At 47.3% G+C, this 14,170-nt stretch overlaps 1 protein-coding gene across 1 annotated transcript in view; it reads right to left on the minus strand.

Moving 5' to 3' along the window:
- The window catches only part of SNX30 (sorting nexin family member 30), a 51,127-nt gene extending 42,967 nt beyond the window's left edge, over nt 1–8,160 (minus strand). Inside the window, exon 1 of the mRNA XM_049796141.1 lies at nt 7,780–8,160. Coding sequence (XP_049652098.1) covers nt 7,780–7,941 — 162 coding nt within the window. The 5' untranslated portion in view covers nt 7,942–8,160. The remainder of the gene's footprint in view (nt 1–7,779) is intronic.
- Nucleotides 8,161–14,170: the final 6,010 nt, after the last annotated feature.

Raw genomic sequence — 14,170 nt, forward strand, 5'->3', positions numbered from 1 at the left:
ATCACCTAGAAGGTTTCTGAAGTGCATTGATGACAACTGCCTGACACAGGTGACTGATACACTGACAAGGGGAGATGCTTTGCTGAACTTAGGAAGAATTGATCAGGGGTGTGAAGGTAGGGAGCTGCCTTGGCCACAGCAGCCATGAGCTGTTGGAGTTTGGGATCCTGAGAGGAGGGAGCAAAGCAAAAAAAACAGGATCACAACCACAGACTTCTACGGAGCAGGGGTCCGCTAGGAAGAAGACACATGGCCCTGGGGCAGCATCCAGCAGAACTAGCCGATTTTCAAGGAACACCTCTCCAGCGCTGAAACTGGTCCATCCCATAAGCAGGAAATCAAGCAAAGGTGGCTGGAGATCCGCATGCATCAACAGAGAGCTCCTGACTAAACTCAAATACAAAAAGGAAGAATAAGAAGGGCAGCAGCAGGCATGGTTAACCCAGGAGGAATACAGAGACACTGCCTGAGCATGCCAGGATGGGTTTAGTGGGATGGAACCAAATCTGGCAAAGTATAAGAACAGCAACAAGAAAGGCTTCTACAGGTACATCAGCAGCAAAATGAAGAACAAGGAAAATGCAGTCCTGATGGGGCAGAGGATCTGAGGACAAAGGATGCAGATAAGGCCAAGGTACTCGGTACTTTCTTTGCCTCAGTCTTTATTGAGATGACCAGCCTTCAGGAATCCCAGGTCCCTGAGCTCAGTAGGAAAGTCTGGAACAAGGCAAGCTCACAATCAGTGGGGGAGGACCAGGTTAGGGAGCACTTTGACAAACTGGACAGACATAAACCCATGATGAGATGAACTCACAAGTGCTGAGGGAGCTGGGTGATGCCACTGTAATGCCAGTTTCAATTATCATATCCTTATTATGTTTATGAGGGGAGGTTCCCAAGGACTGGAAGAAAACGAGTGTCACTGGTGTCTTCAAGAAGGCAGATACAGGGAACTACAGGCCAGTGACCCTCACCTCAATCCCTGGAAAGGTGATCGAGCAAATATTGGAAAGCACTTCCAAACACACAAAAGACATGGTAATGAGAAGTCAGCATGGACTTAAGGGAAGTCATGCTTAACCTACCCAACACCTGCTATGAAGATATGACTGGCCAGGTGTACAAGAGGAGACCTTTAACGTGGTTCATCTCAACTTTAAGAGGGCTTTCAACACTGTCTCCTATAACATCCTCCTAGACAAGCTGATGAGGTACAAGCTAGGCAGATGTACAGTGAAGTGGTCTGAAAACTGGCTGAACTGCTGGGCTCAAAGGGTTGTGATGCCACAGATTCCAACTGGAAGGCAGACATTAGTGGACTACACCAGCAGACAGTAATAGGGACACTGCTGTTTGACACCTTTATTAATGACCTAAATGATGAGACAGTGTACATCCTCAGCAAGTGTGCTGAGGGTACAGAACTGGATAGAATGCTTGATATATCACATGGTTGTGCTGTCATTCAGAGGAACCTCAACAGGCTGGAGAAATGGCCTGATGGGTACTTCATGAAATTCAACATGAGGATGCACCTGGCAGGAATAACCCCAAGTAGTAGTATGTGCTGGGGGCTGACTGGTTGAAAAGCAGCTTGGCAGAAGGGAAAAAAAACAACCAACCAAAAAAACCCATCTCCACAAAACCCCCCCACACACACCGCTCACAACAGATCCCGATGAAAAAGTTGGCCATGAGCCAACAATATGCCTCTTGGCAGAGACAGCCAACAGCCTGCAGAGGAGAATGCTCAGGAGATCTTACCAATATGGATAAATACCTGATGGGAGGGTCTACAGAAGGGGGTGGATCTTTTCAGTGGATCCAACAACAGAACAGGTTTGTGCCCAACCAGACAATGGGCACAAACTGAAATACTGGAAGTTTCACTTAAACATGAGAAAGAAATTTTACTTTGTGGGTGACTGGATGAAGGAACAGGTTGTCCAGAGATATTAAAAAACCAACTTCACAGCATCCTAGGCAACCTGCTCTACCTAACCCTGCTCTGAGCTGAGGGGTTGGACTAGAAGATACCCAGAGGTGCCTTCCAGTCTCAGCTTCTCTGCAATTGTCAGTTTTGTGTTCCTGTAGATTGGAACCGAGATCAACTCATCCATACTGACATCGCTTCATGAGTTCACCAACTTCAGTTCCTGACTTTCTGTAGTCCTCAGTCTCTCCTGAGACTGAGAACTTACCTCCAGCTTGCTCTAAGTACAATACATGGTGCTGGTCTAACAGTCCTTGTTTAGTCAGAGAAGGAAGAGGTTTGTAGAAGCTCAGGCAGAACTATTTTAAGCTTTCAGATTATACTGCAAACTGGTTTCATCTGTGGGAGGATGAAGTTAAGAGCAATAATTATAAACTAGCAACCAAGCAGACTGGAAGTAGATCTCCAGACTCTTGGTATATTTTTTGTTGGAGAGCTGCCAGGCTCCCTTCCAGAATATGAGTGCTAAGTAAGAGCACTCTAGCAAACACACCAAGTATTTATACTTGATCAGGTGCTAATACAGGCCTATGGATTCACCAGGTTGGTAGCTTGGAAGCAGATGAGCAAGGGGTCCCACGCAAGCGATAGTTTTCAGTTAGTAACCAGAAGTTTGCAGTAGGAGTTTTAACATCCATCTCCATGAATTAGCAAATTCAAGCTATGCATTCATTGCAAGCCTGGTATTCCACATCAGCTCTGCTTGATATACTTACTACCTGTAAAATAGCCTTGAAGTTCACTTCAGCTGTCTAGCATTAACAGAGCCAAATACAAGGCATGCACATCTTCAAAGAAGAAAAGCTGAACAGATTATAGGGACCTGGCTGCATGTACAGTGTCAGGTAGTCAGAGATGTCTTAAAGAGGACAAGGGAGTCTGAGCCCTAGGACAGGTGAGATACGAAAGCTTTTGGAGTGACAGGCAAGAAACCAGTACTGGGAGTTGAGACCCTATCAGCTGCCAGTCTCAAGGCAGACCATACGAAGAACAGCCAACATTACCCTGTTAGGAAGATACTTTCATGACACAAGTCTAGGGGGACTACAAGGACCACAGCTAGAGGACAGAGTAAGCAAGCCATACAAAAAACACTTTCTGACTCTGCACAGCCTGGCACTTCCAACACTTAGCAGCATGGTATTAAAACTGCATAGCCTCAGTGCGGCTGCATCCTGAGTCTTATCACACTTCAACAACTATTTGGGTACTATTACAGCAGAATACCATCTACTTCTCACCTCAGCTCTGAACTCAGTAACCCATTAATAATGCCTTTTCTCCTCAGTGTCAAAGTGTCTCTCCTAGTGCACAGAGCAGACTCGCTATTGAAAGTGACATACTAGTGAAGGAGAGTCAAGTAGTCACATGCAAGCAGAACTTTTTTTTTTTAAAGGAAAAAGGAGAGAAATCCACACTGACACTTCCTCATTTGTCCTACCTTCCTCTGCAGAGGATCTGCTCTGAAAACCAGATCTCAATTAGCTTGCATGCCTTCCAAAACCTCTGCAAGAGAGCAAGAACTCAGTTTTACAGCTAACTCTGCAATGGCCCCTGCCATGCATCCTGAGGGATTGTTTCCACCTGCATGTTCCCTTCTCACCTAATGTAAAAAAACAGGGGGTGAGTGGGGTGTGTCAATACTGCTTAGGTTCAGCTTTAGCTGTCTCCTTATTTGGAGGTTAGCAAGGGTAAAGGGAGAATAAGCTCGAAAAACCTGATGGTGGTCAGGTATCAGGACAAACAGTTTTTTATGCAATTAGACTTGAGGGGAACAGAAAGATCTTTATGGAAAGATCTGGCCAATACAGGAATGCTTCATAAACAAGAACCTACAACTCAAGTGTTTGATATTTGCTGCAGAATCACTGTGAAGGCCAAGTACTTAGCCAGAAATGTCCATTTCATTTAAGAAGTAAAGGTCTTCTGGCTCCTAAAACAGCTCTCTCCTACAAGTCAGGAGAAAGACGCACTCAGACTATGAAAGCTATGCAGGCCTCTTCATAAGACTCAGAAAACTTGAGACTAGTCTACTTATAGGGCCTCAGAACAGGGGAAGCCACAGAAAACAGCACAGGTGGTTTTCTTTCCCTTTCCCATGACCTGCTGCTCTAGCAGCATTAGCCACTGTTCTTGAACAGCAACCAAAGGTTTATGAGACTAAGTTAGACAGGGTCTAAGCTCCTAGATTATTACCATGTTTGTATCAAAACCCAACAGGAGGCATACAGGCAGTGTTCCTGTCCTCCAGGTTCTTCTGTCTCAGGATAAAGTAGTGTTCTTACTCAGGAGCTCCAAAAAAAGCAAGGAAAGCATGCTTTAAAGAATGCAAAGCAATGATGGCAGAGGTTCAGCCACTTCAGGCTGCACATCTGTGGCAGTGGGAATTGAAGCACTTCTTTATGGACAGAAAACTTCCCTTACTTCTGCACTTTCTCCCCTCAGAGGGTTTCAGTCTTAGGTATTTATATCTTGCAGCGGTGTTTAGGAAGCATTTGCTCAGAGCAGGTAGGAAGAACACAGAAAAGGCAAATTATCCAGTTCATGGTGATGGGTCAGCCATTGCCACTATCCCTCTGCCAGAGAGATGTCCTAGTACAGTCTTATTATGGACAGTGGTCCTTACAGAAGCTTACTGACTCAGAGCCACTTTGCAGGAGACTTCAACCTAAACTTCTCCTGCAGTGCCAATCTCCACCAGAGTCTCCAGAAAGGCCCTTGGAAAGACCAAGAGAGCAGAGAAGCACATCTCCTGTTCAAGAATCAATAAAGAACAGCTGCAGACCTTTAAGACCAAGTTAGACTTAAATACTGACCTCCCTCTGTTACCCAACTATTGGAGCTGTCCACACATTGTTAGCTGATTAGTGAGCCAGGCTTTCAAGAGATTAATGACTCTCTACCAGAAATTAAGACCAAGAGGCATACTAACCACCTAAAAGGCAGATTTACCTACTTACCTCCACTTAACATACTTGCTCTCTAGACTACTCAATATACAGTGCAAGAAGTTGAAGTTTACTATTGCCTTAAAGTTAGGAATACCCGTTTGTTTGCTGAAGTTTTTCCTGAGGTGGAAAAAAGTCAACTCATTTTTTTCTTGCCAGTGCATCAGGTATTAAGCGGAAGAAGGGACATCCCTCACACGGCAGAGCTGTTGGACTCCTTCCATCAGAAGGATCAGACGTTTGTCTTTTTCTGCTAATTCAGCTATAAGGAGAAAAAAAAAAAAAAGAACGCTGCTCTCCTCCTACTGGAAATCCTTTTATTCTGCAAGGCTCATTACCCTAGTGTCATTTCCAGGTCAACCACAGAACTGCTCTCAAGTCTAAAAATTGCTTACCTTAACTGTCTTCCTAGCAGCTGGTACAGTGCTATGTTTTGAGTTCAGCATGTGATGAATGTTGATAACACTGATGTTTTCAGTTGTTTGTCAGTAGCGTTTAGACTAAAGTCAAGGATTTTTCAGCTTCTCATGCCCAGCCAGGGCACAAGAAGTTAGCACAGGACACAACCAAGGCACCTGACCCAAACTGGCCAACGGTGTATTCCATACCATGGGACGTCCCATCTAGTTTAGGAACTGGGAAGTGGGGGGGCGCGGAATCGCTGCTCGGGGACTGGCAGGGTGTCAGTCGGTGGGTGGTGAGCAATTGCCCTGCGCATCATTTGTACATTCCAATCCTTTTATTACTACTGTTGTCATTTTATTAGTGTTATCATTATTAGTTTCTTCTTTTCTGTTCTATTAAACCATTCTTATCTCAACCCAGGAGTTTTAGTTTTTTTCCCCGATTTCCTCCCCCATCCCACTGAATGGGGGGGAGTGAGTGAGCGGCTGTGTGGTGCTTAGTTGCTGGCTGGGGTTAAACCACGACAGTCCATTTTGTCGCCCAATGTGGGGCACAAAGGGTTGAGATAACGACAAACCTGACCAGAGCTTGTTAAAACAAATTTGTTCCAAGCGTTCATTATGTTGATTTATGTGTTCTTAGAGTTGTTGCAAAAATTGCCCCTTTTGGCTCTCCCCTTTAGAATACTTCTGTGCTGCCAAGCACCTAGAACAGGATAGTACTACATACAGGTACTAGAAGATGGATTTCACCTGTGTTGCTGGTGGAAAAACTGGACCAGAACCTTCCTATTGACAAGAAGGTAGCTGACCACAGCCTGAGGCTAGAGAGGTATTTCTGCTCCTAGGTTATCATGAAAGTGATACACTTCTCGGACACCTCAAAGCAGTAAAGCAGACAGGAGCTTGCTTGTGCTCCAAAAGAAAAAAAAATCTCTTTAGTACAGCTGAAGAAAGAAGTTACAGGGTGTGAGCTCCTCAGAACAGAGCTTCTCACCAGGTACACAGCAGTGTGGATGGACAGGGCTAACAGAGCGAGTACACTACTATCACTACACTCCTGAGCTGCAAGAAGACCCATGAAGGCAGCTGCCAACTCCTGTTGCTACAGGTTGGTCAGACAGCAACCTAAGTCCATAAGTAAATCCAATCTATCATAGATAAAAAAACTCCACTACTCCTACCTTACTCACATACCTCCTTCGCTCAGAGGCCCATCAACTCTCTGACAAGTTTCTTAGATGAAGGCATATGTTCGCAAAGGGAAGGTAAGCCTGGGTTCTCACTTGAGCAACAGCAGGCAAATGTTCGAGGAGAGGGCTCCTTAGACAGGCAGGAACAATTGCTGAATCTGTACAGCACAGTTACAGAGCAGCAAAAGGTGACATACAGAAGACGACAGCCTACCTTGACCCCTTCCCCTAGAACACAGGAGCATATTGGACCAGATACTGCTGGCAGCCCCAAGGCTTTTGAAGACTAGCAGATCCATCCTTCCCAGGGGCAGCTCCACCCTCCCCGGGACAACAGCCACAGAAAGCAACTCTCACCACCAGCAGCTCTGTTAACACCTTGTACGCACACCAGCGAGCCCAGAACTGCTTATTACGAAGTTTCAAACCAATCTCACCCCTTGCAACCCTTGCTCCCAGAAATCCTACTTTAACAGGTTTCTGGAAAACTGCCCACAGAGATACCACGTCCTTGCAAGAGTAGTTAACATACCAGGAGTGCTGTGCTGGCACTACTGCTTTCGCATTTGGGAATTATCACATCCAAGGCCCACACACAGGAAAGGCACGGGCAAGCCCACTAGTGTCCTGCGGACACATGCCAGAGCTAGGGAAGGGAGAGCACACAGATACTCCTGCAACAGCATCCTTTCTATATTACACTGCTGTGAAGAAGCGAGCAGAAGCTCAGCTCTGGAGAGGGCAATCACAGACAAGTTGATGGCAAGCTCGGCGGTAAGGGAAACAAGGGCAGCTCCAAGCCTTCCCTGTGAGGGCTACAGGAAGAAGACGGCAAGGGAGCTGCAGCAATTCCTGAAGCATTCAGACCCGTCTGTAAAGGGTACGAGCCACGGGAAGATACGATCGGTAGCATCTTGCCTCTTGCACCCGCTCCGGTGAGAGCAGGAGCAGCGGCGTCCCACCTGGTCCCTCGCAGAGAGAGGCACGATGCCTGCAGTCCCCACACCGAGTTCCCTCTCCCCCCGCGGGCAGCCCCGGGCTCTTGCAATGGATGTCAGCAGCGCCCAGGGCTTCACTTCCCCGCGGGCAGCCAGGGATGCAGCCAGAGGAGTGGATGTGGCGGGGAAAAACACGCACACACAGCCCTTCTCCCTCCTCTCCACGCTCCCCTTCAAAAGCGGAGACAACTCCCCGCCCTCCTCCCCCCCCAAACGCCGCGGTCCCCCTTCTCCGAGGCGTACCTTGTCGGCGATGCTGCGGGGCAGGAGCAGGTCGGGGCTGGGGGTGAGCGCCGGCCCCATCTCCTCGCTGCTGGACGTGGCCAGGGGATGCGGCATCTCCCGCAGCGACTTGGGCCCGGAAGACGGGAGAGGCTTGGGGGCGCCCGCCGCGCCGCCCGACATCGCGCCGGGGCCGGGCAGCGACCGAGGAAGGAGAGAGCGGAGGCCGCGCCGCCTCGGTGGGGACCTGCGGGGCCGCGACCGGAGCCTGCCCGCCGCCACCGCTCTACGAGGAGGAGGAGGAGGAGGAGGAGGAGGAGGAGGAGGAGGAGGCGGCGGCCGAGGAGGAGGAGCGAGCGCAGCGCCTGCCCGCGCCGCCGCCCGCCCCTTTACAAAGAACCACCGGCGCCACCTGCCTCCCGCGCCGCGCGGCAGCGGCGGCGGCGGCCGCCCCAGCTGCCCGGCCGGCCCGCCCCCTGCCCCGGGCGACGAGCGGAAGGCGCGGGGCCGCCCCCGAGCGGCGGCAGCGGGCGGGGCTGCGGCGGGAGGAGGCCCCGCCCCCGGCAGGCCCCGGCGGGGCGGGGCGGGGCGGCCGGTGCCAGCCGCCGCCCGGGGGTGGGGGGGGAGGAGGAGGAGGCGGCGGCGGCGGCCCGCGAAGCCGCCGGGCGGGGCGGCCCGGCCCCGCCCCACCCCGCCCCGCCGGTGACGCCCGGCCGCAGCACGGAGCCGACGGCGGCGTGGCAGCGCGGCTGAACGGCAGACAAGCAAACCAGCTGCTCGGCTCTCGCAGGCTCGGATCGCCGACCCCAAACTATGCACGTGTTTGAAGGGAAACTGCAAGAACCGCGGGCCTCCCGCGCAGGACGGGAGCCCGCCTCGGTCGCGACGCGGGCAGGGGGGCGGGTGGCCAAAACGGCAGTCGGGCTCGGGAGGCGCCTCCTCCAGTCCCCCCAGGAAGAGCGACCTACCGAGCCGGGCGTGGGGGGCGAGGCCCTTCCTCGGGGACCTGCTCTGTGCCACGGGCTGGGGGCTGCAGCCCAGGCGGAGGCGCCGGCCGGTGCCTTGCGCCCGCGGCCGGCAAGAAGCTGCAGAAACACGCTGTCGACGACGGCCGTGTGCTTACCGCCGCCGCGCTTGGGAGCGCTCACACTTCTGTAGAATAACGTTTCATGCTGGAGCTGCTTGGCATGCATCGCAGAGAGTTCTTTTTCTACTTGAAAAAAATGGAATTTTAAAGAAGATGCACTGGGGAGTTCTGCTCGGACCCTGTGTGGAAAGAATTTTCGTATTTTTTCGGGCAACCCTACATTCAGGCTCTCTCGTGATTTGCTAAAATGAGCTGAAAGATGACGCCGAGTCCTGTAGAAATGGTCCGTGCGAATTTGTCTAACAGCATGTGTCAATTGCAGAAATTCAGCGATCGGCCCACAGTTAACAACGTGAAAAAAGGGTTGATGACTGCTGAATAATTAATAAGTTGGAGAAAAAAAAAAATCACAGTCTGGTTTAAGTTATTCCCTGAGCAGATAAAGCAGCTACATTTGTCTGATAAATTATTCCTTCTGAATAATTTGCCTAGCACTAATTAGGCGTAAGAGAGTAACATGCTACTGGGGGAAGAGATAGATCACTGCAAGACCGTCACAATCCCTTCCCGCTATATACAGATATATAAAGAGATGCACACAGATACATGACCGAACAGGACTCGGGTGCTGTAAACAGTTTTGCTCGTGTTTAATTCCTTGCAGGGGAGTACAGCCCACTGAAATCAAAAGGGCAGCACCACTACCTCAGGGAAAGTTAGTAGGGTGTCAACACCAGGTGCCGCGCAGCAGGACAAACACAGGACTGCAACACTGTGGACTTTCATTACAAAAAGAAATGCTATTTATAACAGGGAAAAAACCCTATGAAAAAATCAATCCTTACCATAAATAACTACTCAGTATTACATAATGTTTGAACTCCGGTAACAATCAAAAGCCCCGACCAAGTCCAGGCCCCAGTGAGAAAGAGGCTGTGGAATATGCCTTGTTCATTACACTTAAGAAACAACAACCTATTTATCTATCAGCAAAAGGAAACAACACAAATTAGCCAGCACAAATACATACACCTCAGCTTTCTTCTAGACTATCCAAATTTAAGTGGAAACTACTGTGATAAAGCAGCAGGCAGGTTCGTGTATCTGCCACACTGTTCAGGAACCAGTTCACTGCAGTTTTGTGAAAGCCTGTATCTCAAAAGCTTAGGACTTACCAAGAGCTCTTCCTATCTTTTCCTTAAGTATCCTCACCCAGCTGTGCTTCCAACTCAGACTCTTCTCCAAAGGAAGCCTTTCCAGGACGCTTACACCAACACTGTCAAAACTTGGAAGTCTGGGGACATTCTAGCTCTGTGCAGGTACAAACAACCTTCTACACATTAAACTTGTTGGCTTGGTGGGCAGCTGGCCGAGCATAAGCCTGTTGCACCCTTGCAGCAAAGAAGACCAACGGTATCCGTGCTGTCTAAACAGCAGGCAGCACCAGCAGCAGACGGAGGGCAGGGCTTATCGCTCTCTACTTGGTGCTCATTACACCTGATCAGAAATACTGTGTGTGACTGCAGGCCCCTTAATACAAGAAAGACACTGACAAACTGGAGAGAGTTCAGAGGAGGGCACTGAGATGGCTGGTGACTGGACCACTTGCCCTGCAAGCAGAAGCTGCAGGGCTGAGGCTTTTTCAGCCTGAAACAGACATGGCTTCAAGGGCAGTTAATTGCAGCCCCCAGTATCCCATAGGGAGGGGATGGAAGAGATGGAGTTGGGCTCTTCACAGCGGTGCCTAGCAGGAGGACAAGAGACAAAGGACATAAAGTGAAACAGGAAATTCCTGGTGGATGTTAGGTGGTATTTCACCAGCTTCACATGTTTTTTTCTGAAGAAAATAGTTCTGCCTCTGTATCACTGAAATGAAAGTCCTACAGGCTACCACTTTGGATTGTTACTAGGATAAATAGAAAGAGGAAGGATCTACAGGTTACCATCTTATCCTGCCTTTTCAGTGATACTCCTGCACCTCCATTAAGGCAGTGTTATATAGAAAGTACTCATATTACTCCTGCTGTTCAGCTGTATCTTCCCAGCCAGGGCTGATATATATTATAATTAAGCACCTCTGGCACCAACCGGCTGTCATTCTGTGTATGTTACATCTCCTGTCATTTTTACTAAGGGTGGGATGTAGGCCAGCAGAAACAAGAACAGGAATTGTGAAGAGCTCCTATGCAGTGCTATTGAGTTCCATTATGTATGGCATAGACACAGTTGTTGGTATAGAAGCAGTTTGGTGGTGGGTTCTGAGATCCGGGTGCTTTCTCTATTGCCTGTCTAAATCCTCTAAAAAAGAGAATTTTCTTATTTAATACAGTTCCTAATCTTAAAATAAGTTGACAGATGTTATAGGCAGCAGCAAATATGTTACATGGCAGCAATACAATCTTAGGTGGCAAAGTGCTCTTCTTCAAAGCAAGAATTGGAGCAACTCCTTAATAATAACAGAAAGTCACCTATAGGAAAACCTATTTACAAATTTACAGATAGGCAGCACCAGTGGTTTACTGCTGTTCTGATCTGGAGTACCAGGTATTCCAGTAATAGCACTCAGGATATTTTTATAATGGCAGATGGCTTTCTAAGTGCTCAGTATGAGCCTGAAAAGGACTCTCAGTTGTTTTGTAACATTCTTTTTGTAATGTATCTTCATCTTCTTGTTCAAATAATGAGATACAAAATGGCAATAAGGTTTACAATGAATAGCAGGAGGCTAACTTCAGGTTGAATTTATTTACTAGACTAGACGCGTAAAACCCACTTGCTTTTCTTGAGTTATTCTATTTAAAGCCTAAATTACAGGATTCTTCTCCATAGCACACTCCAGACAGTACAGACAACAAACAATAAGGTAGGCTGGCGGCCACACCAGCCAAACTGTCAGGCTTGGCTGGTTTGCCAGGTCAATGACAGTAAAAGCTTTTTTCCCCCACTGTCGACAGCCTCTCCTTGACCGCTTTATCTTTCCCCCCCTGTACTCTACCTGGAGAGGATAATGTTTGTGTCTGTCTGCACATAAGCATATATGAAACTAGTACGAAACAAGACCATTCTAGAGGACGTAAAAAAATTAAAATCCAGCTATCTTTTGAAAAAAGGTCCTTCCTTCCCTATGCTACTACAGCTCATGTCTTGTACTGCAGAGATTAAAGAGAGCAGGCTTTTGACCCGACCCAGTTAAATCTCATGCTTGTTGACTGTGTACAGAGACAGGATCCCTTAGCACAATCAATAGTCAACAGCACTATTCATGCACACATTTAAGCTAATGGGCAAGCTTTTGCTGCATCAAAAGCCTTCAAAGCTGTCAAGTTTGACAGGCAAGCAATGAACAGGATTGTGGGAAGATAGGACACTTGTGATAGAAAGCCGAAGTCTGTGCTAAAGGGCTATCAAATGAAAAATCAGAATTCCAACCATGGAGAAAGAGTACAACTACGGATACAGTATCTTGAGGCAATTGGATATAAAAAAGTAATCCAAATAAAGTGTCTAAAGACTCTTCAAAATATTCTAATTTGGTTGGTTGGTTGGATGGGTTTGGGTATTTTTGTGACGTACAATAAATACAGAAAGAAAAGGAAGTGTTTAGAATGGATCTGTGTAAGTAGCACTGCCAGTTGGAAATAACAGCAGCGTTCTGGAAGATCTTGGCTCAAGCCAAGGAGACATACTGCACAGCCCATTTTCACTTGCAGGGGTGGGGGTGGAGAAAAAAATAAAAGAGTAAGTCATTGTTTTATCTCAGCTTTGTCAACTGCAAGCAGCCTGTAGTGAACAGAACTGCCCATGACCGTTCTGAAACATTGCAGTTTATGATCACTCAGTATCACATCCAATTTCACTCAGCTTTTCTTTATTTAATGAGATACATAGCTCCCTCTACACCAAGATGACGAGAACAGCTTGCCTGAAAACCAGCATTTTATTGGCCTAAGAAGCAGCATGGGCAGATATGTGAGGCAATGTTCAAGAAGAGCCTTTTTTTAAACTGAAGGTTTTGTAATGATTTTCCAATAGACACTCTATACATGCTATATTTTATAATTTTTTATTTGATTAGGGTGAACAGGAAGGAGGAATTTCAGGGAAAATGACAGTATTCTGATGCATGAGAGATTAGACGCCATTCCTTTCAAGGGCTACATTCTTTCCTGTTGTTACAACCCAGAGGAAATTAATTTACTGATATGAAACTCCTCCCAAAGACAAAGTATCATTTAACTTGAGGCAGGACTACCTTTTCACAGAGATGCTCAGTTACTACTATGATCAATTTTTGTCACATTTGTACAGAACTGCAGAATTAATGACTGCCAACCTTTCTGCACCTGAGTTTCTTTGCTGATGACTCCTCCTCCTTGCCCTGCTACTTCTTCCTTTTCTACCTTCCTTCCTCGATCTCCACCCAAGGACCACTGTCCGCTACTTAATTCTTCTTAACAGCATTAGCTGTGTCAAAGGAGAGCAGTAGCTAAGCCTGTCTGTCTCAAACTGCAGCTTTTCAGAATCACTTGTATCCTCAGTCCTGGCACGACAATGCAGAGAAATGCACCAGGCAGGATTATTAGCTTAGGCACTGCGCTGCTCTTCACTCGCGATGCTTCTCAGCAATTAAGGATTACAAGCGAGATGTCTAGGTAAAATGGACGGCAGATCATCCAAGAGAGAATAATTAAAAGGAAAAAAATAAATGGCATATATGACAGTTCTCAAGGCACAACGAGAAATCACAAAAATTAAGAAAAAAAACAAACCCAAAACATCAGAAGGAGGGACGGCACTCAATCAGCTGTTCAGGCAAAGAGTTGAAAATAACGCCGCTATGTGGGAAAGGCAGCAATGTTTGCCTTCCACAGTATTAACACAGCTTTAAAGCAAACAGAAGACTCCATGAGATTGTCAGATGTTTGCTGGTTGCTCAGGTGCTGGTTTGTGTTTTCACTAACACACACAAACACACAGAGACTGTTTTTACCAGGCAAACAATCTAGGAAGCCAAATTTTAAATCTGGATGTTACAAGTCTCTAGACATAAATTCGTTCAGTTTTACAATTTTCACAGTTAATGAGGCTTTGAAAAGTAAGTATAAATGCATGGACAGACAGCATATTTGGTTAGCAGAACACCCCCTGTCTCACAGAACTTGTATGCACAATACTAATGCACGCTATTTTAAATCAAATGAATCAACTGTTATACTGACACAATTTTTATACATTCTGCACACTCTCAAAAATGTAATTTATTTCTACATCATCTAATATATCTGGCTGCAGCAGAAGATCTTAAAAATTTTTTTTATTGCCTTC

Source organism: Accipiter gentilis, chromosome Z (assembly GCF_929443795.1).
Source record: "Accipiter gentilis chromosome Z, bAccGen1.1, whole genome shotgun sequence".
Taxonomy (NCBI): Eukaryota; Metazoa; Chordata; class Aves; order Accipitriformes; family Accipitridae; genus Astur; species Astur gentilis.